Source organism: Tinamus guttatus, unplaced genomic scaffold, assembly GCF_059628265.1.
Source record: "Tinamus guttatus ecotype Peru unplaced genomic scaffold, ASM5962826v1 Tinamus_guttatus_pri_ptg000439l, whole genome shotgun sequence".
In the NCBI taxonomy this organism is placed as follows: Eukaryota; Metazoa; Chordata; class Aves; order Tinamiformes; family Tinamidae; genus Tinamus; species Tinamus guttatus.
Genome location: NW_028288973.1, coordinates 1,639,200 through 1,665,644, shown reverse-complemented (window position 1 = coordinate 1,665,644; position 26,445 = coordinate 1,639,200). Strand labels below are relative to the sequence as shown.

At 40.8% G+C, this 26,445-nt stretch overlaps 1 protein-coding gene across 1 annotated transcript in view; it reads right to left on the bottom strand.

Annotated features, from left to right (window-relative positions):
* MYH9 (myosin heavy chain 9) overlaps positions 1–22,628 on the bottom strand; it is a 69,655-nt gene extending 47,027 nt beyond the window's left edge. The window contains exons 1-3 of the mRNA XM_088531907.1: positions 22,508–22,628; positions 7,450–7,802; positions 1,653–1,809 (exon numbers count right to left, since the gene is read on the bottom strand). Coding sequence (XP_088388033.1) covers positions 1,653–1,809; positions 7,450–7,782 — 490 coding nt within the window. The 5' untranslated portion in view covers positions 7,783–7,802; positions 22,508–22,628. The remainder of the gene's footprint in view (positions 1–1,652; positions 1,810–7,449; positions 7,803–22,507) is intronic.
* Between the last annotated feature and the right edge of the window lie 3,817 nt (positions 22,629–26,445).

Genomic DNA, 26,445 nt, shown 5'->3' with positions numbered 1-26,445 from the left:
CAGAGAAATTTTCCAACGCTGCACAGGAGAGATTTCCTTCTACAGAACACCAACTTTGCTAGGGTTAAGTCAGTAGTTTGTTACAGGAAAAGGCATGTTGCTACTTCAACCAACAAGGGGTAGGCATGAGAGAGAGAAGGAAGTAATAAAGGAAGTGAAACAGTGATAAGAGGTCTAGGGCAATCATGCTGCCGTGCATTGTTCAGAAGATGCATCTAGCCTCATCACACAAGGCAAAAAATCCAAATCCAGCTCCAAGTCCAGCCTTCAAGAGAAGTGAGGTCCGGGTCCACAGGTTTTTCTCCCTTCTCAGGATACAACATTCCTTTCAGAGCAAGATATCAGCAATATATCTGTATTTTCTCCATGGCTGCCACATCTTCAGCACATTTCCACGATACCCTGCCACCCCTCCTCTGTGATGCATCTGTATGGCTCATCCTTCCTCACATGAGCCATGGCTTTTTTCAATATTGCTTTATATATCCACCACCTTAGGTCTCCCATTTGCTCTGCTCCCCATGGCACTATATTCAGCAGCCTTTCTCAGCATTCTCCATCTGTAAGATTTGCTTAAAGTCACTAACTTGGGCAAGTTGAAGTTTTTCCTTTTCCATTCTGGGCAATTGTTATAGCCCTTTTATGTTTGGAAATGCAAGCAGTGTAGAAGGCAGGATAAAGCAAATTTCTTTAAAATTTTGACTGATTAGAATTTTAAAACATGGTATTATTACTTCTGGCTTTTGTTCAAAAAGCTAAGGTTAAAGACAAGATGGAGACAGACACCTCAGTCATCATTAGTGTGCCACACCGTGCCAAATCAAACTGACCACTATATCCTTTAAGCACTATAGAACATGCTCTTTATATAACCCTAATACAAAGAGGGCACAGCACCCCTATGCCTGAACACTCCAAGCATTCCAGAAACAAGCTTTGGCTCTGTGAAAGACCAGGCTTTTCTCAGAGGAGGGATAGGTAACAGGACCTTCAGAGCCGCAAGTGAAAGCAGCAGAAATATATTATGGTTCTTTATTTCTCATTAGTACACAGAGGAAAAAAATAAATAGGTCAATTTACTTGTTTCCTTTTGTTCTCCTTAAAACTAACAGATGTATTTAGCACTATCTGGCAGAAAGTTTTATATTTAACAGAGCAAGACTGCTGGCCAAAAAATTCATGCTCAGTAAGACTATGACATCAAAAAGCCAGGTTCCAAGTTGCACTAAGCTCGTTTCACTTAACCAGACTGGGTAACTGGATTTTCATAATTTTGTTAGCAGGCTCCATCAAGCAATACCCACATTTGCCTGGCATGGCTGTGGTCCTGCAGCCTTGCCACTTGCAAAAGGAGGAGGATTCACTACCACAGTTCTAACATGTTCCTGAGTGCTCTGCATTCAGAAAGTCCAGTCCTTTCTGTCACATTTAGCACTTGTCAGAACCTTCTGTACACTTCTCCAATCCACCAGAATTGCAGAAAGCTGCTCACCTGAGTGGGCACAGATTTGGTATTGGATGCCTGAGAGCAAGGCTAGACTGGGCAGAACTCTCTCAATACCAGGGAGCTATTATGTTCTGCAGGGTTTTGACTGCAATGTTTTGACCTGATTTGAGATTTTGACAGAAAAATCATCTCAGCCAGTACTCACCTTGCATCATACTCCTGTAGGCTGTGTCTGTGATAGCATAGATGTGAGGGGGCATCTCATGCCTCTTTTTGCCTTTGTACATTTCCACTATTTCTTCTGAGTATATGGGCAGGTTCTTGTAAGGATTGATTACTACACAGAACAGGCCTGAATAGGTCTAGAAGAAACAACAACAACAAAATCAACAAAAAAGACAAGAATTAGAATTCCATATACTTGTGCCTTTTAAAAGTACATTACTTGAAAAAAGTGTTTTTCTTTAAGCATTTTTTCCACTGTAGCCACGGGGATGCTTCCCATTAGGCAATCCTAGAGTCTGCTCAGCAGCTAGAATCATATTCATTTGGGTGCTCAACCTTTCCAAGTATGCATAGAACATCAACTGACAGATTAGTCACACTGGTATCGCACGTCTATTCAGTGGCTAATTAAGAGTCCATTAGGGTGGCTTTTCCTCTCCTCAAAGATCTCATATCCAAGTTAAGTGTCTATTTTGCTGGATATGGTAGTGCTCAGCTCCAAAAAACACATTACTTCGTGTGCTTCCTCACATTTGTTAAAGTCTACTTGCTACAGGTTTGTCCAGTAATTATTCAACTACAACATAGTAAAACTTTATGAATTAACCAATCAGTTTTCTTTTGACCAAAAATACTACAGCTGATGCAGGGAGACAACAGGTACTTGTTCTCTTTCATGGGTAGCACTCGTATTAGCACCATGTACGTTTTATTGTCTATACACAATTGCTTTCATAGTAAGTGAGATTGCTAAATAGGGGAAAAAACAGATAAGAGCAAACTTAATGATGTACAAACATCCAATCGATTTTTAAGGTCGCAACATATTCCTTGAGTAAGAGGCAGAATTATTTCTTTTTAGTCATCTCCCTGCTCAGTTGCAGTCACTCTGTAGCAAATAAGCTGGACACTTCTTTCTCTGGGAGAAACTAGGTGATTTTTTTTTTCTTCTATGTGGCAATTTTTTTCCCCACATATTTATTCAATGAAGAGTTGCTCCTCTCTCCTGCTCTTTTAGTCAGAACACTACTCCCGTGCAGAGCATCCAGCCAGAATAGTTCCTATGAGGAAAATTAAGACTAATTATGACTATTCTTTGGGGGTTTTCAAATCCATTGGACCAGTCTGAACTCAGTGTGGACACAGCTTTGAACAGGTGGTACTAGGTGAACTTCCAGCCGAAACACTTCCATGATCTATATGTAGCAAACATAATGAGAACTGTATTCAAAACCGGAAGGCCATTAATGCAGTATAGTTCTGAATGGATCAATATATAAAACAACAAAGTATTCCATGTTCAAAAAGTCAGGAATACTTGCTGAAGTTTACTTTTAATTCATCTCAAAGGACAGTTTATTAGATCTGCAACAGCAAACCTTGATTTCTCAGCTGAAAGCCACTAGCTTTAATTCTACGGTTTTCAGGCTGGACAACTGTCAAAATGCTTTCACTGAAAGCATCAAGCCTACATACACATACATACACACACATATATAAAAAAAAAAAGCTGCAACAAAGATAAGAAACAGCAAGTTGATAGATCTTTGAGGTCTGGATACTTTTAAAAAAAGGAAAAAAAGAAAATACAAACATTTTACTTGCAACAGAAATAGCAACATCATAAGATTGTTAGAATTTTTAAGAGCAGCATTCCAAGCCTGGCTCCCCGGATTTAGATCTATCCCAGTCCCTGTCAGTTCCAGAAATTGCCATTCATAACATCTGGATACCAGCAGCTTTCTTAAGCAACTTGCAGTGCTACCAGAAAACAGTATTTTCTATTGCTGCCATCTTACTTGCTCCACAAAGACTGTTTCGGAGTTGTAAAGAGTTCTCCACAATGAGCATTTAAGACATAGCCTCTTTGGGTAAAGATTAGACCACAGTAATCATAAGGATGAAAAGAGCATCTATTACACAGTTCACGGTCTTAAACGCAAGTTCTCTGTGTGCTGACAGCACACTCAATACACAGAGCAGATTCACAGCAAGTAATTCAGGCACAGCTTTCACCCCAGCTCCCCCAGAAATCTTATTCTTTACAGGGATTCAAAGCTTCCTTTCCCAGACCCCAGTATAAACTACCAGAAAAGACTTCTAGGATTCTTTTTACTTTTTTTATATTTTTTATATTTGAGGATTGCCTGAGCAGCTTTCAAAGAAGGTTAAATTTCTTTCTGAAGATGTAATCTATATAAGTTAGATAAATGCATTTTGGCATAAGGCTTTTAAAGCTCTGGGAAACTAAACTTCAGTAAGACACCCTAGTCAGGTTTGAGATATTACAACAAATAAATAAAAATGCAGTACACGCTTTCCTTATGCTGGCATGAGAACAGCTGACATTGGAGTCAACTGAACTTTTAGAAGAAAGCATGCAATTTCATCTGAGTGCTGCAGAACAAAAAGAAAAACCCTCTAGGCTGCCAGTTTTCCAGTTGTTAACATAAACAACCGTCTTACAGCCCATCCCATGACAACAGCTACGTGCACGTAGTATTTGGAAGAATATGTCCTACTTCGCCTTTCTTCATTCCTCCCCACCCCCCATAAAACTGTACCTCATGCCATAGACCAAAGCTTCCCCCTCCCTTGAGGAAATGAAGTTAAATGCATGTTTCCTTCTTTTGGGGCAGTGGCTGCGTGTGCTTCAAGAAAGGAGAGTGGAAGAGTGGCAGCAAGTAAGATAGGAGCAAGTAACATTCAACAGGAATGCAAGCACAAGAGGAGCTTGAATTTGTGTTTTTTTTCTAATGAAGGAGATCCAATATTTTTCAAGTGAGACTAGTATGAAGGTCTGATGCTGGACTGAAGCAGTCTGCCATACAGGAGAACAGCAGTTTAGAAAGAGGGAAGCATTAATGCCATCACACTGCTGAAGCCACAAAGCAGAGATGCAGAAGGAGGCCAACACCTTCTAGCACTCCTGCTTCCCACCTGTGTTTAGCAAACTCAAACCGAGACAAGAGTGAGGTGATGCTGTGTCCAAAAAAGACAGGCAACAAATCACGGCTGGAAGAGGTAAGTGAGTAAGAACACCATGTGGAGATGGCTGGTCAAGCGCCCTGGCAGAGCCATGTGCAGGGAGCAAGCTGAATTATGGTGAGCACAGGCTGCCAGCCCTACCACAGACAGGGCAAGAGTCATCCCCATCTTGTCAAATAAAAATAAAGACTTGGGTGCATAAATCCCTTAACTGGACGCAAGGTTCCAGTTGAAAGGATAATCTAGTGCAGACATAGCTGGCTTCAAGATCTGTACTTTCCTTCAGCCATTACTACCTCAAAATAGAATTCTGGCATTACACCTTTCACTGCTATTTCCAAGGACACACAGGGCAAACAGGGACTGGTTTTATTTTTCTAATGGCTACACTAGCTCTGAAGAGCTGGGAGGACTGTCTTCAGCATGGGATAAAAAGCTGGCTGCATCAAAACAATTATCTTCTAGCATCTGTTAATTCTGATGAAATTGCTAAAACATGCAAGACTGACATTTGAGTTTTATGTTGAATCCCAAAGAGGCAGTTAAGAATATTTATGTGGTTTATCTAAAAGCATTCAGAATAGAAAGGGTTAATATGAAAGTTGATCTATAAGGAAGTCGCCACTGCACAGAACCAATCAGCAACTGGGAACAGCACATCAGTGGGGCAGACTGAAGATCTCAGTTCCTGAAATGTCTGACACCCTGCTCCAAATTTCCCTGCTCTGGCCTTTAGAGTTGCCTCCTCCTTTTATAAAATGGATAGACATAAAAATGTGATTAAAAAACTCCTGCTGGCAAGAAAGAGAGTTTAGTTCTATTCTTGGCCTTTCTATGTTTATAATCTTGCCAGAACTCTTTATGCTAGAGATGCATAAAGACCTTTCCATGTATTCTCCGTCTTCAAAAGGATTAGCGATCAAGCGACAGCCACTCCAAATAAAGTGTTTTAGGCTTCATGCTAATCTTCCGACTTGCTGAGAAATGCTGACAGGTGAGATGTGGCCATTTCACAAGCAGATGAAAATGCTGTTTTGGCAAGATTAAGATTCTGTAATAAAGCATTACTGTGTTTTGGTATACAGCACTGAAGGGTGAAAGGCCTTTTTTATCATCTTCCTTATATTCCAGTTAGAAGAATTCAACTTATTACCATCACAGACCATTCAGAGGATGTCTTGCAAGACATGTGAAACAGCCCACTCCATAGTGCAATAGACTTTAAGATGATGTTGAAGTGTTTTCAGCAACTTATTACATAATCTGCCAATGTTTCCTGTTCTCGAAGTGTTGCACATCCTATTTCATCACAGTGCAAAGATGCTTCCCTCTGATTCTAAGTGCAAGTTGTTAAGCTCAGCCCTAAAACACTGTAAATAGATTTGGACTAATGGTCCGAGGAGTTATTCAACAGCATAGAAAAACTAACTGCGACAAGCAGCAGCATGCACATTATGTCTCATAAGTTTGACATTGGCAAGGGGAATTCGGACTAAATTTATACGAGCCTTGCATCATCCTCTGATGACTGATGCAGCAGTTGTCTATATACTTCTGTGCCACTCCAGAAGAACAGCAGTCACAACATTAACCAGATCCAGAGTTTCTATGCTCCTTAGCTTAAAAGTTCACAGAGGCTTCTACGGGAAATGGACAGTTAGGGGGAAACCCTGCTATGTGCTGCCCCAGACATCATTAGTCCCTGCCAGGGATCATTTGCAACTTACTACAGAAGACAACTAGGTAAAAGACCATCTCTCCCTTTCTGTTCAACGAGCTATTAAGCATAATTAATATATATATGTGTATATTATATATACACCCATACTTGCAGAGCATAAATGAGCATGCATTTTATGCTTACTCTGCACTACATATATTGCAGATACTTTTTACTTGTGTTAGCTTCTCCAAATGTCAAGAGAAAAAAAAAAAAAACCTACACATGCTTTCCTTCCAAGACTGCATTAATATATGTATACATATCAAATGCATTCTTTAATATGTCTTATTTTAAGGCCATTGTAATCTACTACAAAGATTTCCTATAGTGCCTGGAATTACTCATTAATAGGCATTTCTACATCCCACAGGATTCCAGCATAGGCAACGCCATTTTGATTCTGATTTTGATCTGAAGGATCAAACAGATTTGTTTGAGGGAGGACATATAAAACTGGAACATGTCACTTGGTGAAAGTAGTAACTGCATCAAGATTTTACATTATCACTAAGCTTAGTGATTCATTCCAGGTAAGTAGTAGTTATGGGGACAGACATCTGTTAGCTAAACACAGACCACATGAGGAAGAAAAATCAACAGGAAACTGGAGAACCAAAGTTCCAAAACCTCCTTCACCCCATTTATGCATTTTGATATCTTAATGAGATTTATTGGGTATGAATGTTGGTCACATACAGATATGATAGCTATATATCAGGCCTGTGGTTTTGTTACTGTTTGGTTCAGTTCAGACCAGACTTCCTGTTTATCCCTTTCCGATAGCTCTCCTTTTTACCAAAAGCAAGTTAAATGATATTCAAAACATATTCAGCAAATGAAGATATTACAATATAAAGGCACATTTACCACGGCATTTCTTTAAAGTTCCAACATTAACTAGAATGAGATTGGCATAGTTTAGTGAAAAATTCTTATACAGAGGGAAGCAGCTAAGTCATGTGAGAGTTTTGTATGTAAACCTTTCATTGCTTTTGTACAAGTGAGAAGCAAATTCACATACTGTATAGTCAGGAACCTTTCCCCGGTAGAGAAGATGATTACTTACGTAGATCAGTCCAGAGTAGTACCTCTCCTTCAAGTTGTGAAGCACAGAAGCCTCATTCAGGCATGTCAGCTCTGCCATATCTTCCACCTTAGAGAATTTGGGAGGGTTCATCTTCTGGATGTCATCCTTATTTATTTTCACTTTCTTCCCATTCTCTGCCAGTTCCACAATGGCCTCATCGCCTACTTCTTCCTTCAGGCTAGCTGCCTCAAACCCATTCTTCTCCGAGGGAACCCATACCAGCTTCTTGGCTGCCCAGTCAGCCTGAGTCAGGGGGTTGTTAATGATGTTTTTGTCCACATAAAGGTACTTATCTGCATCTCTTTGCGCCATTGTGTTCTGCAATTAGAGACCTGTACAAGAGAAAAAAAATTAAAGACTGTTAAAGCCTGCCAAGAGGATGCAAAAAAACAAACTTACAAATTATTAAAAGACCAATAAGCATTTGGAAGCCATTATTTGGCAGACTTTTTGCTACAGCTTTTAGATGAGCTTTCAGCACTCTAGTCGGTACAGATACTAGCTCAGGAATACCATATTAAGTGTTTAATCAGCTTTAGAGTTGACTTCCTGTTGCTTTGTTCTGATAAGCAAGGAATCAAACATCTCAGCTCCTTAGAAAGGCCATATACCAGTCTAGACAACACACAAGATGCACCTTGCTCCTAAGAGATACTGTAAATAATGCGAAGAGACCAGTTAAAACAGACGCTAGATACTTTCCATTGCCAGGCTGGTAGCAACATTCAGCCCACCACTCAGTATGTGTTCTCTAGTCCACATTCAGCAGCCAAACACCTCAAAGACACTTTGACAGGAGAAAAGTGTGGTCAGGAAATTTTGCAGACACACAAAAAAACAACAAAAAAACACAGAGGGGTAGAGGAGGGGGGCATCACCACTAGAAGGGGGAGATTGAGAGCACACTCAGAAAATGGCACATGGGGTTTAGTGTTTCTTCAAAGCCAGAACACTGCTGCCAAGAGGCCTCCTGGTTACAGGACAGCAATTTTGCTGGTGCCATCCAGAAATCCTTTCAGTCAATAGAAGGGACTGCATGTATCAAGGCTCATTAACCAGCTAACAGCAGGCTCTTTATAAGGTCCCATAAACATGAGTGCTCAGATCCTTCTTCACAAAGGTATCACTGTCCTTAATATATATATTTTAATAATCTACATAGACCATAGAGCTCTACCAGCAAAAGGAAAGGAATGGAAAAGCAAATGTTAATATTCATGTCATGAAAGGCTGTCAGGAGTTACAGAGGTAACATTTCTGCAGAACATACTCATATTTGCAAATGAGTTTGCGAATCAAATGGGTGAAATTTGACTGCAGATACCCCAGACAAAGACTACTGAGGGCAGGACAGAAGCCGTATCTGTGAAGCCAGAAAAACATCAGCTATAATAAAACTGTGTGCAGATCCCCACGTGAGTCGTTTGTAAGAATGTAGGGAAATTCCTTTCAAAAAATGCATCACTGTAGGTACACCACATTGTGCAAGACTGTGGATAGCCGTATACTCAAGGTAAGGAATTCTTTAGCCAAGAGAGAGAAAATTAGCCCCTATATAATCCTTCCCCTTTAGCCAGAGTTTAAAATTTTTGTTGTAAGCTCCCTAGGAAATGGTAGATATCTATCCCACACTTTACCTCATTTTTCCTTTCCCACAAGATTTGGGACATTTCCATTAAGAAGAGTTAGACTGAGATGGGAGCAAAAGAGAGGGGAAAGAGAGGCATCTCCTTAGATAAAAGATAACATCAGAACGTAGATTCAAATTGTGCTCATAGAACCCAACCCTGGAAAAAAAAATACTGCAAAAAAAACAAACATGCCTACATCAAGGAAAGCAAAGAAACAGCACTCTGGTAGCCCAGAGCATACACAAAGGTAAATTACAACTGCCTGTAGTTAGATGGCTGGACAAGATGCAGCAATTAGAGCTCACCATGAGCTGTCAGGAGAATTCAAGACCACACCACAATAGCTGCCTTGAGAAAACAGATAGGAAACAGGGAAGAGAAAAAAATAGAGACATTAGGGAAAGAAAAAAAAAAAAAAAAAAAGGATACTGAGGGTCTGTGATGCTGTGGAGTGTTGAATGCAGGTTGTGGTCAAAGAGTTAACAAGGGGAGGAGGAAAAGGAGGGAAACGAAAAAAAAAGAAAAATGAAAACGGAAATCAAGCATTCAATTGTGTTCACAGTTGTATCAGGTTTGGCAAGGCAACAGCTGTGCTCTACCCTCCATTACACAGTTTCCTGCATATGCAACTCCCAAGAATCTAACCAGTTGCCTTTTTTGGCCATAATCAAGCAGGACACAGAGTCAGGATGCTTCAGCTAAGTTCAGTTTCATCATTTCCTGAGAAATCCTGAGGAATTCTAAGTAACCAGCCTTCTGAAGCGTCCTACATTAAACTGAAACATATTCCTGACTTTCTTACTGCTTGTAGAGTACATGTATTCAATACCCCTTGCACATTTGTTCTGGAATAAAGACTAATTGTTGTGGGATGAGAGATATATTAAACCACAAGAAAACTTCCAAGAGGTATCTTCAGCCAGTGATAGATCCTAATAGGATGAGAGAAGGAGGTAACTAGGGAGACTGAACAAAGCACACACAGGAGGAGAATCCCTCAGGAAGAGAACCCCCTCCGTTACCACATCTTCACTAAGGCTTCATTCTTCAGCCTTTAAGGAATGATTGTATGGTATCTACCTCTTTTTATTCCCAAAATCAGACTTAAAAACCATTCCAGACAGAGGATAAAAGGTCTAACATGGCTGTTCTAAAATAATCTCAGAAAATTCTTAAGGTTTTTATACCAGGAGTATAACTAGTGAGGACATTAAAAAGATGGCTTGCACATCAGATTTTAAACAGACTTGAGCAGTATCCTACTGTTTAACTGCACCAACTAGCTTGATTCCCACCAGCACGAACAACTTTGCCTATGCTCCAGGAAAAGTAGAATCCACAGATATCAGAGCTAAGAAACTGGAGGATCACACCAAGGTAACGTGGTATCCCTGCTGTTCGCAAGGCTGACTTGTATCCCGCAGGGCCTCTAAACTAGCAAGGCCACAAACCCAACTATTCATTTGCCTTGTCAGCAAGAAGAGTACCAAGAGAAATCAGATTCAGCAACTTCCATCTAACGGACTTCAAATTTATCTTGCTTTCTTATTCTGTTTCACAGGACATTTCTAGAAATCCCTTAAGTAGTCAAGTCAGTCAGTCTTGCAGCTTTACAGCAACTTTTTTTCCCCGAATGTAAGCAAGCCATTATCATTTCAGGAACAAATTAGGAAGCAATTTGTTTGCCTCGTGGTTTGCATTTTGGGTGTAGATAATTATGTGGGGCAAGGACATTTATCTTCTTATGAATATTGTGCAACTGCCAGATGAGAATTGAGAATACCATTAACAAAATTATTTTTGATAGAATACTAGTCTACAAGTAAAGGTGGGGGGGGGGGGACAACCCACCACATTCACCCATCCACCCAGAAAAGGAAGACAGACCATCTTTTTTTTTGGAGTTTAAATGTCTTCTTCCTAGTATTGTTTCCAAAAATGAAATACTGTAGTCACTTCCCTATTAACCCACTATGTCCTCTTATTAATAGTTGTCTGAAGAATAGGCTAGTCAAATCTCACTTGTTTTTCACTTTCCAGGTGCCAAAAACAGTCATCCTCCTCCATATAACTAGCTACATAGGTGCCACCAAGATTTCATGCAGTTACAGATGGGAGGAAAAGAAGCTGTAAAAAAAAAAAAAAAAAAAAAAAAAAAAAAAAAAAAAAAAAAAAGCCTTGCCCTGCTTAAAAAAAAGCTGCCTCTGCTAAGGCCTTTTCCTCTGGATTACAGTGTTTACAACTGCTACAAGTATAGAACATTATCTCTTTGTAATTTAATTTTCCAGAACTATTTGTATTATCCCCCCTCCCCACTGTTTACTCTCTCAGCAGCCACAGTTCCTGGGACTGCGCCACTGCTCAGTAAGATGAGCTTGGCTTATCTTAAACTGCCAAGGTAATGGTTGAAGCAGAACCAGAATCAATATACTCAAGAGCATTAATGGCAGCAGTTTTAGCACAACGTTTAGTAAGAAGTAAACAACACTGTTTACTAGTAGTCTAGTTACTAATAGTAACAAGTAAAGGGCAATGAGACGCCTTTTCGTAAGAATAAACCAAACTGTCATTTAACTACATTTTCGGCTTTAGACTCATTTCTAGCAAAGAGACATTACTACATTGGGATAGGTGGCTTTAATTCCAAAGCATTTCCCTACTTTAATGAATTACATTGAGAAGATCTTATCATGTTTATGAAACACAAAGGCTATGGAGAACACAGAATAACCAGACAAATGCACCACAGACCAATGCCAATTCAGACCATTATTTTACAACTTAACTATGTAAGACTTTGAGCTCACGTGAAAAGGGATATATGTGGGTGATCAGCATTCTTCTGCTGCATGTTTAGAAGTAACTTTAGATAGAACTTTCTGGAAATTCCCATTAAGTGATTCCACATACAAGACCTGTCTAGCAGCCTTTATGCTAGCGCTGCAAAAAGGCTACGCCAAAGATCAGGGTGAGAAAAAGAATGAACAGTAAATAGTGCTGCAAACACATTTAGACTAAAGTTAATTCCCTTTGTCTATAGAGATCACATTTCTCAGGCATTTCAGGGACACAGTTCACATGCTCTTTTCAAAACTGGCTTACCTTCAGCAGGAGGTCTACATGAAAATCCTTTCTAGAGTAAAAAGGATTTTTACTTTGGACCTTGAGAAGAGGCTAGCTTAAATGGTATGTTTGAGAAGGATTCCTGGCATATGAACAGTACCGATCAAACTCTAATTTGAACAGATAATATTGGCCTTATTTTTGCAAACTCTGCTATTGTACTTTCCCCAAACAGTTGAAGAGAGTTCACCAAAACAACAGAAACAGTTGCACTTAAGAGCAACTGAAAAGTACAATGAGAAGCCCACTCAAGTGGCCAGACCAGCTACAGTAATCATGAACTGACAACACTTAAAGCAAAGATGAATTCACTAACAAACTCTTCAGGTCTCATCTAGTTAGGAGAGATTAGGCTCCTGCTTCACAGCTGCATATGCCCAGAGACTAATAGGAAGGAAAGCTACAAAGTTTACTAATGTAGATTTAATTTGTAAGTAATGCCTATATGAAAACTGAAGTCTGAAGCATTAAGGCTGAGAAACAAATATGTGGGCAAAGACAGGAAGGAAAAGGCAAAAGCTGTCCGGAAGCTAAGACAGTTGAACTGGTTATATTTACCCGTTTCTGAAGCTCAGTGGACTGTGACATACAGTGCCTGATGCTTCAGACAAAGCTAAAGAATTTTAGGTTTCAGTTACCTGCTAAATAATGTGACATCAAGCAAGTACAATAATTTAATATTAAAACTCCATCACATGTAGTACTTATAGTCTCCTGAGCAGAAGAGGCATTCAGTTACGCTTACCCTTTTTGTTCAGAACGCCGTGCTGCTAGAGACTCATTTCTTCTGGTTCAGCTTTATTTGGGATTCACAATGGTTGCTATGAGGCTTACTGTAGTTCACTGCTTTCCTCTCTAGTCACATTCTGACGCACACACTACATTGTTGAAAGATTTATTTCACAACTGGAATGCAGATTGCTGGCAATTATTGTTGCAAATTCAGTTTGACTGTAGTGCTGCCCAGACTTGCCAGCTACCATGTTTATTACAGTAAGTTAAACAGAAGGTAGAGCATTAAAGAGCCTTCCCTCTATGTTTCTAGAAGGAAGAGCAAGGAATGTGTTTATCTAATGTATAAAGTGATACCTGTATTACAAAAGGTGAACTGATCTACTGACCAGACTACATCTTAGAAGAAAGGAACTGAAAGGGACTCTACAACTTCCAGATGCCCTGAAGGCATCCGCCAGGTATCTTCAGAACAAGGAACTTGGAAAAAGTGTTTCTCAATCGCTGTGCAGCCAGTTCTCTTAATCAGCTGCCAAGCATCACTTTCTGATGTGTAATAACTATTTCTACATTCTACTCCAACAGCTGACACAGGAGGTTTGCTCTGTGAAATGAGAACTTTGGGGCAAATTAGAAAGACGACAAGTCGTACACAAGTAAAGCACTGTCAGCTTAACAGTCTCCTTTTCTTTCTGCTATTGAGACCAAGATTAGATCCATACTGCAATCAGGGGCTGCAAGGACAGCACATGCAAACCTAACATGAATTACTGTTAATCTGAAAAGGCCAGGCCCAGATAATAAGACAGTGAAATTGGGATAGCATAGGCTTCTCCGTGGATTATACAAGCAGAGAAAAGATGTTGGGCAACTGCAGTGCAGGCCATAAAGAAAACATAACCACCAACATTGCTAAATCAAGCTGGGTTAGTGCTGACGAGGATAGGCTTGCCCAGGCTTTAAGTGCACCTTCTCACTGCAGTGAGACACAAAGACCCATTACAATGTACATGGCACTGGTGAAGTTAATCAGTTTTATTAAGCTCATGCCCATTGTTTAAACAAACCAAACACTGGTTTAGGGAGGGGGAGGGCAGCCTTCTCTTAATTTCAAGGCCAGTCTTTAGCATGACAAAACTAGGCTGGCTGCTACCCAACCTCATTCACTTTGAATAAATATTCAAAGTTTACAATTCTGCATAATACACTTTCTGCAAGTGTTGTTTCTCATTAGCGCATGTACAGTACATGCCTTCTCAGCAGAGGAGAGAATTCCTCTTCCAGAGACAGTATGCCCACAAGGAAAACATTCCAGGGGGAGAACACATTCTTCATGACCACTCAGCAAAGTAATCCTGCTTAAGGAGACAGCTGTAGTTCAGAGAACCATTGCCCATCCCTGCTGTTCAAAGCTGCTTTGCTGGAAGACTTGTTTCAGAAGACTTAATGGACAGCAAAAGGTCTGATCAGGCGCAGACTTCTCCACGGACATGACATCCAAGGGGAAGGGGGGAAAGAACTTGGAAAGTTTAATTTAAAAAAAATATATATATATATCTCAAGGTGACTTTCTATCTCTTCACTCGCATTCTGATTTATGGCCAAGATGATACTTGGCAAGAATTTGGGGGCACTTCAGTATAAGGCAGTCTCTTCTTCTATATAGAAAAGATAAATTGACATAATTTATATAAAACTGTATTTCAGTTATCACTCCTTATCATCCTTATAGTTCTTGCAGCACAAGAGAAAACAAGGAATTAAATAAATATATCTACTTAAAAGAGAGAGAAAAATATGGCTCACTTTCAGAGATGATTCTTTAACATGTATGTGGCTATAGATCAAGTCATCTTACAGGAACAATTATTCTTGCTTATGTTAAGTGTGAATTGTTTCAGTTTCCGCGTCCGTAATACTAATTTTCTTCCAGCTCATGTTAAGAGAGAATCAAAGAAAACAGCAAATATGACTGACAATCGATTTTAAAAAGGATTATTTTACATTATAGTGGGAATCAAGCTTTTCTAGACACTAACAGCTCGTTCTACCATACTAAATCATGATAGTAGAAACTTTGTAGACTAAGTTTAATACTTCGATTCTTGTATCAAATAGTTCTGCTGGCCCCCATTAATGGCAACTGTGGAAATGGTTGGCAAAACCCCTGGCACAGGAAGCAAGCAACCACTCTGGCTAAGTTTGCCTATCCCTTTCTACCTGTGCAGAAGGACCCACCTCTGCTTTTGAAGGTCTTCTTGGAAACCAGGAGCAAGGGGTGAGGGACTTTTGTTGAGCATGAGAACAGCCACTCCTATGCTGAAAGGAGAGCTCAGTAGCCTCAGGCTTCAGGACATAGGCAGAGGCCAAGTTGAAAACAACCTCACCGACCATAAATATTAAGTTCAAGATGGATTGAAAGTGTTGAAACATTCTGATTGCAACATTTCCCTATTACCTCCAAAGGCTTGCACAGTTTCATGACCCCCTACTTAGCTATTCATTGTAGCCACTGTTCTACAGAAGTCCCTCCGAGCCACACAGCATCTGAAGAGCATTTGCCTGTTCCGGACACCTCAGCTAATTTTATAGTCAGCTTTTCCTGACCTCTGGTTTCTTCTCCAAGTATTAAATATATCAAACTTTAAAAAGAAACAGCATTAGCTGTCACCTGACTTTTTGCCATTTTAGAACTCACCCAACCATGGCGTCCTGTCTGCATTTCCTGAGTACTGTTTTTTATATTAAAAGTGAAGAAAGGACATCCACCCTTCAATTTGGAGTGAAAGCAAAGGTGCTTGAAGCAGGCATCTAGTCTGAACTGTTACAATTACAGTTATACAATATCAAATGTTTTCTCCATTCTGTAATTATAGGAAAAGGCATCACACACACCCCTCCCCCTTTCTGGGGAGAGAGGGTTTGAGGGATGTAGATTTCCCCAACAGCAGCCTGAGATACCATGACATTCCACTAGCCTGGTAGCAAATGTAATTTGGAAGACTACTGAAGTTTTGCCTTTTGTTACAACAGGATAAGATGAGGAAACACTAAACAGAATAGCAGAAAGTTTCATGTATTTCCACCATAATTAGCAACATTTTCCACAACCATACACAGCACGCTGCTGCGCCCAACTTAAGTCTTCACAGTCTTCTTCCCTTTACCTCCAGAAAGAAAGAACTGAAAAAGTAATGCAGTTTTCTTATGATAAATAATAAACCATTGCATTATACTGGTTCTAGCATTTAAATCTATATCAAAATTTTAGAGGTGTAAGGAAGTAAAGTCTATCTATACAAATCTGCCCAATAGGAAAAGCTTAATATTTACCACAAAAAAAAGAGAAAGACTTGAGAATAAACTCTCGCTACATAGAGGAAGAGGGAAAAAAAATGACTATGTTAATGTTATACAGAAAATACCCTGAAAGCTTATCTTCAGAAGTTATATCAATCAATATAAACCTGAGAATTAATTAATTTAAAGCAAAATTACAACTAATGCATCTTGCTCATCACATGTATGTATTCTCATTTTACATTTCCCATAATAAACTTGAAGTTTAATGCAGTGTAAGTTAATAAATGCTAAATTTGGATTTGGAAAGAGCTGTTAAGATAATTCATATTTTACTGCTTTAAGAAAAAAATCATTAGGATCAATTATTAACATTCATACAGTCACACAGCCCAGAAGATAAAACTTAAGTGAACTGATGTAAGTCACAAATTAAGCCACAGTTTAAACACATCTATCATGTCTGCCGAGTTAAGTCTGTTTCTACCTTATTTGCATTTATACTTTTCTTTAAGAGAACAGAATTCCTTGGTTGGCCAGCAGATATATCTATTTGAAATGTGACAGTTCCAATTATCCCCAAATACCTAATTATTATAAATAGCCTACCATATTCCTACATCCATTTAATTAAACAATTTTATAAAGCCTGAAAACATGTTGCTTGATGTCAAAAACCACAGAGAGAGAGAGATTTATATTTACTGTGGAAATTCAATGAGAAGTAAAAGACATTGAATGGTTATCTGTGGAAAAAATAAAATTAAATTCCATTAATACCAAAAAGGTGGTTCTTAGACTATTTGAAGTGCACTTATAAGCAACAGGTAATATAGATAATATCTGTAGTCACTGACTTTAAATTTGACTATTTCTGAACACAAGTCTAGGTTTTTATTTTCCTTGATTCCATTCCTTCTGACTTTCTCTATTAATTAAACATCTTAAAAACATCACATCCATTAAAAAAGGACGAAAGAGAAAATATGCTCCTATAAATTTGAAACCATAGATGATTAAGTTGTAACTAAAGCCACCACAGAAGAAACTGTCAAAAGTCAATTTATCATTTCAACAAACTGGTTCCAAGTGCTTAGCCAGGAGCTTCCTCTTCCAGTTCACTGGTTTGATTTCAAATTTACACTGCGTGTTCATTGCCAAATTCTTATACTTAATTATTAAATACATATTCTAACATGTTTTAAGCCGTGATAGAGACTATCAATTTAGAAAAATGCTATCAATAAAAATTAAATTTATACTCATATTTTTCTCAAAATAATTGATTTTATTGATTCTAAGCACAGCCCAACTAGGATCTCTTGCACTAAACAGCAAACAAACCTGTAGTGTAACAGCCCCTTCCTGGAAGGGCTTATTGACCAAAAATTACTTTAGAATCTTCTGTTCCAGACAGAGGTTAAGTTCATAGTTACCTATGGAGCTGATCAGAAGGCTGTTTGAAGTTACATTTGTAGAAAAAGATTGAAACGTCTACAATTTTTCTGCAGGAGCAATTCAGTATTTCCATGTTTTTTCTCAACTACTTAAAGCAAAGCTATGCATGTCAGTGAAACAGGGAACGTCTGACTTTACTTAAATATAAATAACTCCAGATAAACTAAAAGATCTTAAATTTAAGTAAACTGATGAAGTCTTAACCTTTTGAAAAAGTTGAAGATACTCTCATCACTACAAACAATAAAAAGGGAAGTAAACTATTACAAGAGCATGCTTTAAATCTTGCATTTTAAACAGGAAGTTGCTCAGTGGAAGGTGAAAAAAAAGATTATACAGGACTGTCAATGTTAAGCTGTAAAATTGGTTTAAACCTCTTTTATAATAAATTTGAACGCTTGCTTTGCTTTCATTCAAATCAGAACTCTGTTTCAGTGTCGAGGCATATATTACAATGGATTTCCTGCTGAGACTCATTAAAATGGTAGCTCTTGATGAATAGAAGTATTCATCAGTTAAGGGGATTTTATGATACAGATTTCCAAGTTAAGATTCCTTCAACATCGATCATAAGCTTCCATTTACTGATATCACTTATCCATGTGGTTTTATTTCCTACTGTCAGTAGAGTTAGGATATTCACAGTAGGAGAATTTTAACCTTCTAGTCACAGAGACAAGCAGAGTTCAAATGCTACATACAAAATTCGAGAGGCATAAATTTCATAAGGAGGTCATGGAGTCAAAGCACAATGTGTAGCACTGTAGTTCTGAAACAAATAATGCAAATGGATTAGTGTTGCATGCAGAGAGATATAATGAAATAATTTGCAATAGACAAGCATGACTATATCAATTTTACAGTGCCTACTTTGCAATGTTAAAAAAACAATTTAGTAGTCCTCAATCCCATAGTATCATGCAGTGAAATCAATTATAGCTTTGTTTCTGAAAACCTGCATTTCCTTAGACTTTTTAGGATGCTCAGAGAAACATCACATTCCCTTGAGCAGTAACAGACTATATGCAGACTATGCATAGGGCCATTAACTAAAAAACCCCAGGAACTAGTCCATTATGCTGCACAAGACTGGGTTGGAAACAGGTCAGTAGATGCTAAACTGCTGGAGTAGCCTAGGATAGCAAGAGAAACCAGTACTGAGATTATTACTTCAAGAACAGGTTCTCACAACCACTTAAGAAGAGCAAGGAGAAACAAAGGACAGAGAAAGAGACAGAAGAGGAGAGGGGAAGGAGAAAACACTTAATTAAACCTTGGCATAAAGCTAATGCTGCCCTGTAAACTGATGCATTTCATTTATAGGACAACACACATATACACTGGCTTCCACTGTAGAACACTCATTTGTGTTACTGTCCTATCACACTGTTTAACTCAGATTGCTAGTTTCTACATGCTTTTACACAAGAACACTCAGTTACAAGTATGGTGCTTAAGCTGAAAGGCAACTTAAGGTACAAGGTCACCAAGCCACCACAGAGCTAGAGCAATTGCCAGCAAAAACAATGCTGCTGTAGGCAATCCTGTGCTATTATAGGCTTGTTACAACCCACAGAAGACTAAATGTCAGGCGCACAATTTCTCTACTTAACATGCAAACAGCTGCGCCTCAATTATAAGCTGAGAAAACAAAGACTAATAAGCTATTTCTACAAGAAATCAAAGATAAAAATGAATATTAGAGGGCGCTGAGCACAGGGTAGAGCTGAATAAACAAAACCATATTAAGTCACACAGTTGGCTCTAAGGAACACCTCTTAGCAGAGGCTAACTTTGTGCCTCTAAGGTTTACTTTAGTCATCACTAAACTCCAGCACGTTACCCAATAACCTGAAGCTACCATACAAGAAAACATGTGTGGTAAAGCAGGTGAGGGGTATAAGACCTTAATTCTGACTTCCCCTTTCAGTAAATCCTAGATTAACCATAAGGTGCCTGGATCTGCAAAGGGCCCACTTGTAATTTCACCCTATTATATTAGATTCCTAGGTGACACGACCCTGGGCAAGATGCAGGGCCTGAGGCGTAGGATGAGCAAAAGATTCAGCAGACTTCAGTATCCAAAGGTTTCAAGTAACTCCTTCTACCCAGAACAGAAGTAGAAGAATTCCGAAATCAGCGTATGAAACACATTCCTTCTCCCAGCTCAACATCCTGATATTCACAGAACAAAGCTGGATTTTAGGATGTAGGCCAGCTATTTAATATTTCAAGTTTACTGCGAGACTATTTTCATGCAGTTAGTAGCCATGATATATATGCCTGCATATATATCCTCCCTCTCATCTGCATAGTTATTATAGTTAGCACAGTATTTTTAAAGACCTGTCAAAATAATATCAAGTTTTTGAGAAAGCTTGTTGCAGTGATAAATGTAAGCCTCAGCATTTGTACTACAAGCCAATACTGCTGCCTGAAGCATCCGCAGCATTCAACTCCACTAGATGCATTTTTCAAATCAGAGTACTACAGCTATTACTTGCTACAGTTTTAACACTCCCTCACCATTTGCACTTTCATTATGCCCACCCAAATAATGCATTGAACAATAAACAGATTATTTCAGCCTTCTGAGTGAGAAATTCTTATAATCCCTTTCCTAAAACTTTACTGTGTATATTTTTTATTTTTATTATTTGTTCATTACTGATCTGCTTAAAAAAACAAATCATGTATAGCTATCCCATTGTATTGGCTTTATTAAAATAGTTCTAAAGCACATTAAAATTCACCTAGAGAAGATAAATAAATAAATGTTCATTCTTTCTTCTCTTAGAGTGAAGATACCACTCTGGCAAACACTGTCTCAAAGAAATAGCCTAGAAAGAGAAAAAAAAAAAAAAAAAAGGTCTAATAACAACCACTCAGGTCGCACACCCATTCTTCTGGGACGGGCACAATGTGACTCTTCAGTCACTCTGCTTCCAAATAAACATCCACGCACACACTTCCCTAATAAACCTTTTGGTCAAAGTCTCCTCCAGGAGACTACTAAACCACACAACTCATCAGGCCCAAGCTGGTTGTACCCACTTGGAGCTGCCAGGCCAGTAAATACTAAATGCTCAGACCCCTGTTTCTATCAATGGCTAGAATTTTTGTGGCTATCTTGAGGTTATGGAAAAAATTGCCTGTCAGTGTCTAGAAAGACAACACACATATTTCCATGCCTTTTATTCAAGGGCTTCTTATACACTGTAAATAAGCATAACAAAAGCTGCCTAGAAGGGCTGCATGGCATGTCAATTTAGCCTCCTGACGTGCAGCTTCACGAATTGCTGCCCAGTTTCACTTTGTAGTTATTTGCACAAGGTCAGACTAGCAACATAGTCTTGTGCTTACACAGTCCTGGTGGTTAGTATGAACAACTTCAAAACCCTTTTGTACTAAAAGTCGCTCCATTTATGTTTTATCAACCGCGAGACAGCTACAGTTGCAGACAGCACATCTATCTATGAGTCAATAGAGATCTGCACCCTGACTTGCCGTTTTCAGTGGAACTGCACGGCTAAGTGAACCTGGTCACATTGTTACCTAGTGACTAATTTCAAAAGCATCTGCACAAAGGCAGTAACTGATTAGAGTGCTGTTATGCTGGTGTTAAAACTTTTATCACATCTAGGCTTGTGGATTGAAGATGCATTTGAGGGAGTTAAGGATCTTTAACAATCTTTTAAATCATGGTTCAACAGTTTCCATTAGCTCCATGCAAATTAACTTATATTTCCTTATAATGTCAAGCAGAGGCATCACAGCCTGCAGGCCAAAGTTCACCACTACACCATCTCTTCGAGTCTGAACCTCAAACTGCTTCAGGGCTACTTGACAGATGCCGCTGTTTAGGACAGACCCATTCACTTAGGAAAAAGTTTATCAGGGCAGACTAGGAATCTAAAGTGCAGTTCGAGACATTGCAATATGTGAAATAAAAGAATAACCTAGGGGTGAAGAGCACAAAGGGTGTTCATGAAAAAAAAAAATGAGAGGGAGAGGGGCTGTAAGGAAAGAGAAGAAATCAATAAAATGAGAAATAAAAATCTCTGCAAGAATAGTAAAAGAGTTTCCTGATCCACGCAGCTTACTTCCGAAAGTTACACTGGGAGCAAAGGATTTTTTAAAGTCTCATTCATTTCACACGGAGTTCGGGAAGCCGAGGCACAACCCCGATGAGGTCCCTTGGGTGGCACAGCAGCGGCAAGGTCCGGGAAGCTTGTTCCTCCCCACCCCTACCGGAGCCCGCTTGGTAACAGTATCACTAGGAGAGGGAGATTTTCCCCAGGCCGATGCCCGGGAGCAGGGGCGCTCTCGAGGCTCCCCAGGACAAGCCCCGTCTTGCCCCGCCGCTCTCTCCTCCCGCCCTGCCGCCTGCCCCGGCCGCGCGGCGCGGGGCGGACGAGGAAGTGCGGGCGGAAGCCCAGCCCAGCCCAGCGCGATGTCTGCGGCGGGAGCGCCAGCCCGTGACTCAGGCGCCAGCGCTGACAGCTGCCCCGCGCTCCCCTTTCCCCCTGCCCGTTACTCGCAGGAGAGGGACACGGCGACGCGCCGTGGGAAGGGATGGAGAGAGGGAGAAGGGACGGCCCGCGGAAAAAGAGCGGGAACGCCGCGGCCGCCGGAGCTCCGGGGCGACCGCTTGGCAGAGAAGGGAGGCAGCCGAGAAGCAACCCCAAGCGCGGGACCGGGCGCCCAGGGGAGGCGGCGGAGCAAGACCCGGGACAAAGAGGCGTCGGGGGCGCGAGCAGGGACAAACCGCGGCCGCCCCTCGCCCGCCTCACCTGAGTCCGGCAGCAGCCCGGGCGCGGGTGGGTCAGGAGGGCGGAAAGGCCGCGGCGGCGGCTCGGCTCCCGGCGGCGAGACGCGCGTCCTCACGCTGCCGGCTCCTCCCGCACGCACCGCGCCCACCGCTCGCGCACCGGCTCTGCGAGCCGCCCGCCCGGGAGGAGCCGCCACGGCCCGCCCCCCGCGCGCCCGCCCGCCAACCACAGCGCCCGGCGACGATGACTGGCGGGCGCCGCCGCCAATAGGAGCCCGCCGTGGCAGTGCGAGGCGGAGAGCCGTTGGGGGAAGCCGCGAGCCGTTGAGGGAGGGGTGGTGCCTTGCGCGCTCTGCCGTTAGTAACGGCCGGGCGCGCGCGCCGCGTCCTGGGTGTCCCGCCCTCCTCGCCCGTGGGCGCGGAGCGGCAGCCGCAGCCGGGACGGACCGGGGGTGGCGGCGGCGGCGCGTCCCGGCTGCTGAGCCCCCGGCACCGGGAGCCACGGGGCTCCCACAACTCCTCGCGCCGCGCTGGGCTGCGCCGGGCCGTGCCAGGCGGGCCCCACAATGCCCCGCGCCGGGCGGGCACCGCCGCGTAGCGCCCGGGCCTGGCGCCAGCCCCCGGAGCGCCCCGGCCCGGCCGGGAGGCCCCTGGGTTGTGGAGCCCCGCGCGCACAAGGAGAAGGTGACCCGGGCTGGGCCTCCGGCGTGGGCCAGCAGGGCCTGAGCGGTGGCGCAAACCTCAAAGACTGTGCTAAAAATCCTCAAGGAGAAAAAAACGTGGGTAAAAAAAATCCAGTCAAGTCTGAATAGTGTAAAAAATAACCAAGGTGGGGAAGATAGATGCAGTGATTGCTCAGTGCCCTAGGAAGAGTTGGGACTGAGGCGAGAGGGAGACAGGGATATGATAGATGCTGATGTTGCTGAGGTATTTGAGGAGTCTATGTGTATTAATGTACGCTCTAAATGGACTAAGAAATGCATGCCCAAGCGGTAGAAGTGTGAAAAGACAGGGGTGAAGTAATTCTGCCTCTCTGCATACCGTGCAAGTCTCAACTTTCAGGAAGACTGCAGGGGAAAAGGACAAAGCAACAGCCAGGGTGAGAGACAAAAGTGCTTCTGGAAAGGTTGCAGCAGCAATCGTGAGTGTAGTTGTCAAATCCAGCTATGGACATGAGGCTTATTGCACACTTCAAAAGTACACGGAAATACATGGTTACTTCGGAGCTTGCACTGTTCTTGCAAGAAGGGCAAACGTAGGCACCAATAACAGAAAACCGAGGGCTAAGTTTACCAATGAAAGTTAATGTCAAAGTTGTATGTGGAAGAGGCTTGGATAAAGAGAGAAGTTAGCAGAGTTCAGGAAGCATTTAGAGTAAGCATCTCTTATTTAAATGAAACATTTCCGGTTTAGAAAGATTCATTTGCAGCAATTGAGAAACAAACCTAAATGTTTGTATGTCAAGGCAACATTAAAAAAAAAAAAAAAAGCAGTGGGAAAACTGAAAGCAGTGAAAAATTTGTACAGCAGATTTTTAGCGATGCAGAGGTGACATTGCTAAAGATGAGAAATGTAAGTATAGGTACAAAATAGAGATGAGAATTTCACTTGGCAGTGAGAGAAGGGAACATGTAAGATAACTAAGAACATACAAAGACAGCTTTCAAATTCTCCCACGAAAATAAAACAAATGAAAATCTCAGAGGTTACTACCAAAAGCTCTCTAAGGAGAGGAGAGGCTGCTTCTTTAGCCAAATGACCCAGGGAAGAAGAGCAGTCAGTACCAAACCTAAGTAAAGCTTTTGAAGGAGAAAAACTATCAGGGAAAGTAAGTACAAAAGGCAATATGAACTGACAATGGCAAGAATGTGAGGAACAAAAGGTAGTGGATGCAGGGACAAGGATGTTGCAAGGTCATTTTAAAGAAATGAATGATAGAGAACATTTCAAAAAGTTTCTGTTTCTCATAATTTAGGATAGACTTCAGATAGTACTTACTGAGTCAAAGATGTAAGTCATCAGGCTGGGCTGTCTTCTAAAGGATTGTGTTTTATTTTATTTTATTTTATTTTATTTTATTTTATTTTATTTTATTTTATTTTATTTTATTTTATTTTATTTTATTTTAGAGAGGGTGGCTTAAAAAAAAAAGTCTTTTTTTGAAAACTCTGTTCCACTGCTGTTTGATCAATGGCAAACCTCTCTTGATGACTTCAGCAGTAAGGCATCAAAATGAGCTCAGAACAAAGATTTCTGCAGTTTTACTCCAACCTTTTCCTTATCAAGAAGTATCCAATTTCTTTTGAAAACTCAGAATATTTCCCTAATGTGCATACTTGTACATTTGTGGTAGCAGAGACAAGTCAAATTTGAAATGTCTGTTTTCTATAGCCTTCAAAGCTGTAGCTCTGAAAAAACTTAAGGCTCACCAAATAGGCAGTGCAGAGTGTTTTTGTGTTCATCTGGTGACAGGGAGTTACCCAGGAAAGGAGTACACCTGAAAGAGAAAGAAGAATGACTAAAAAAGTTACCACGTTAATTTTGTACATCCGTTCACTTTCTACAAATACCAATAATATTTATTTGAGCCTTCTAATCAACGTCAATCACATTTTTCATTGTTGTTTGCAAGACAGCACCTAGTGGAAGAGCAAACCTGTAATGGTCTTTGAATTCTGAAAGACAGAATCTTAACAGCAGCCAGGTTTACCGGGTTGGGGAGAGTAAATTAACAGAATTACAGCATTCTGAGCTAAAAATTTTCTACTAAGCAGTTAGCATCCAGAGATGCCCCTCCAATTTGCCAGCCTCTGCTACAGACCAAGCACATGTCGAAATTGCTGAACTGCACTGTTTTCACCTACACTGGGCTAATCCAAGGCAATCAGGCTTGAGTTGGACTGCAAGCTGTAATCCCTGGGAGAAACCCGCTCTTCTGTGGCTAATGCGGTAAATGTGGAGCATTTGATTTTTATATCTAACAGGCAAAGTGGCTAAACTAATTTGATGAATAATTTCCAAATGCTTCGCGTAGCAGCGAAAAGCTCTCCTAAACTCTATTGCTTACAGACAAGCTTTAGAGAGGGAAACAAGAAGGAGGACAAGGAGATCAAAGGTGTTTACTTCATCAGCAAAGTCACATTGCTAAAGTCACTAACCACAGTGACTGAAAACATACGTGTACAGATCTTCAGAATGCCACAATCTGGTACTGCTACTAGATCCTGTTTTTCAGAAGCCTGAAACACCAATAGTTTCAGTGCAAATTCATAATTAAAATTTCTCACAAATGTGTCTCTCTACAGGCTTTAATTTTTACAGCCATAGCAAGGAGCAGCTGTAAATGCAGATTTTTTTTTTTAATATACCATAACAAAAGGAAATGGCTCATTCGAGGTGAGTATGTAGGAGGAGAATGCAGCATATTACTGTGGACTTCACCGTTTACAATATGCATCCTCTGAACAACCACAAGTCTGTCTGGAAAGGAGGCACCAGCTAATAGCATGAAAGTTCCCTTTCCCCATGTGCTGATATACTGATTCTTTATTCTTTTGCCACTGCCACAAATGCTGAATCCAAGCTGGTCTGTGCAGAATTAAAAACATGAATTTAAGATCAGTAAGGAGTGAAAGTCAGTGGTGTTTCCACTGGGGAGTTCACAAACGTAGTGACCAACCATTCAAGACCAAGTAAGAACTCTGCTCATCCAAACTCTTAACAGGTAACCAGGTAAACTAAGGTAAATAAGACCCAGTAACCTCTCTCAGAAGTCACCAGTAGGAGCTGTTAGGAAGATAATATACTTGCCCTTTTCTTAGGGAGTGATGACTCCATAAGGATGAAAGTCTTAATGTGGCTTTCCATTTTCTGGGTTGGCTACTCTGACTCATTTTCTTATGTCACAGTGTAATTCCATAATGACCTCCCTCTTCATCAGCAAAACTGGCTAAAGGTGCC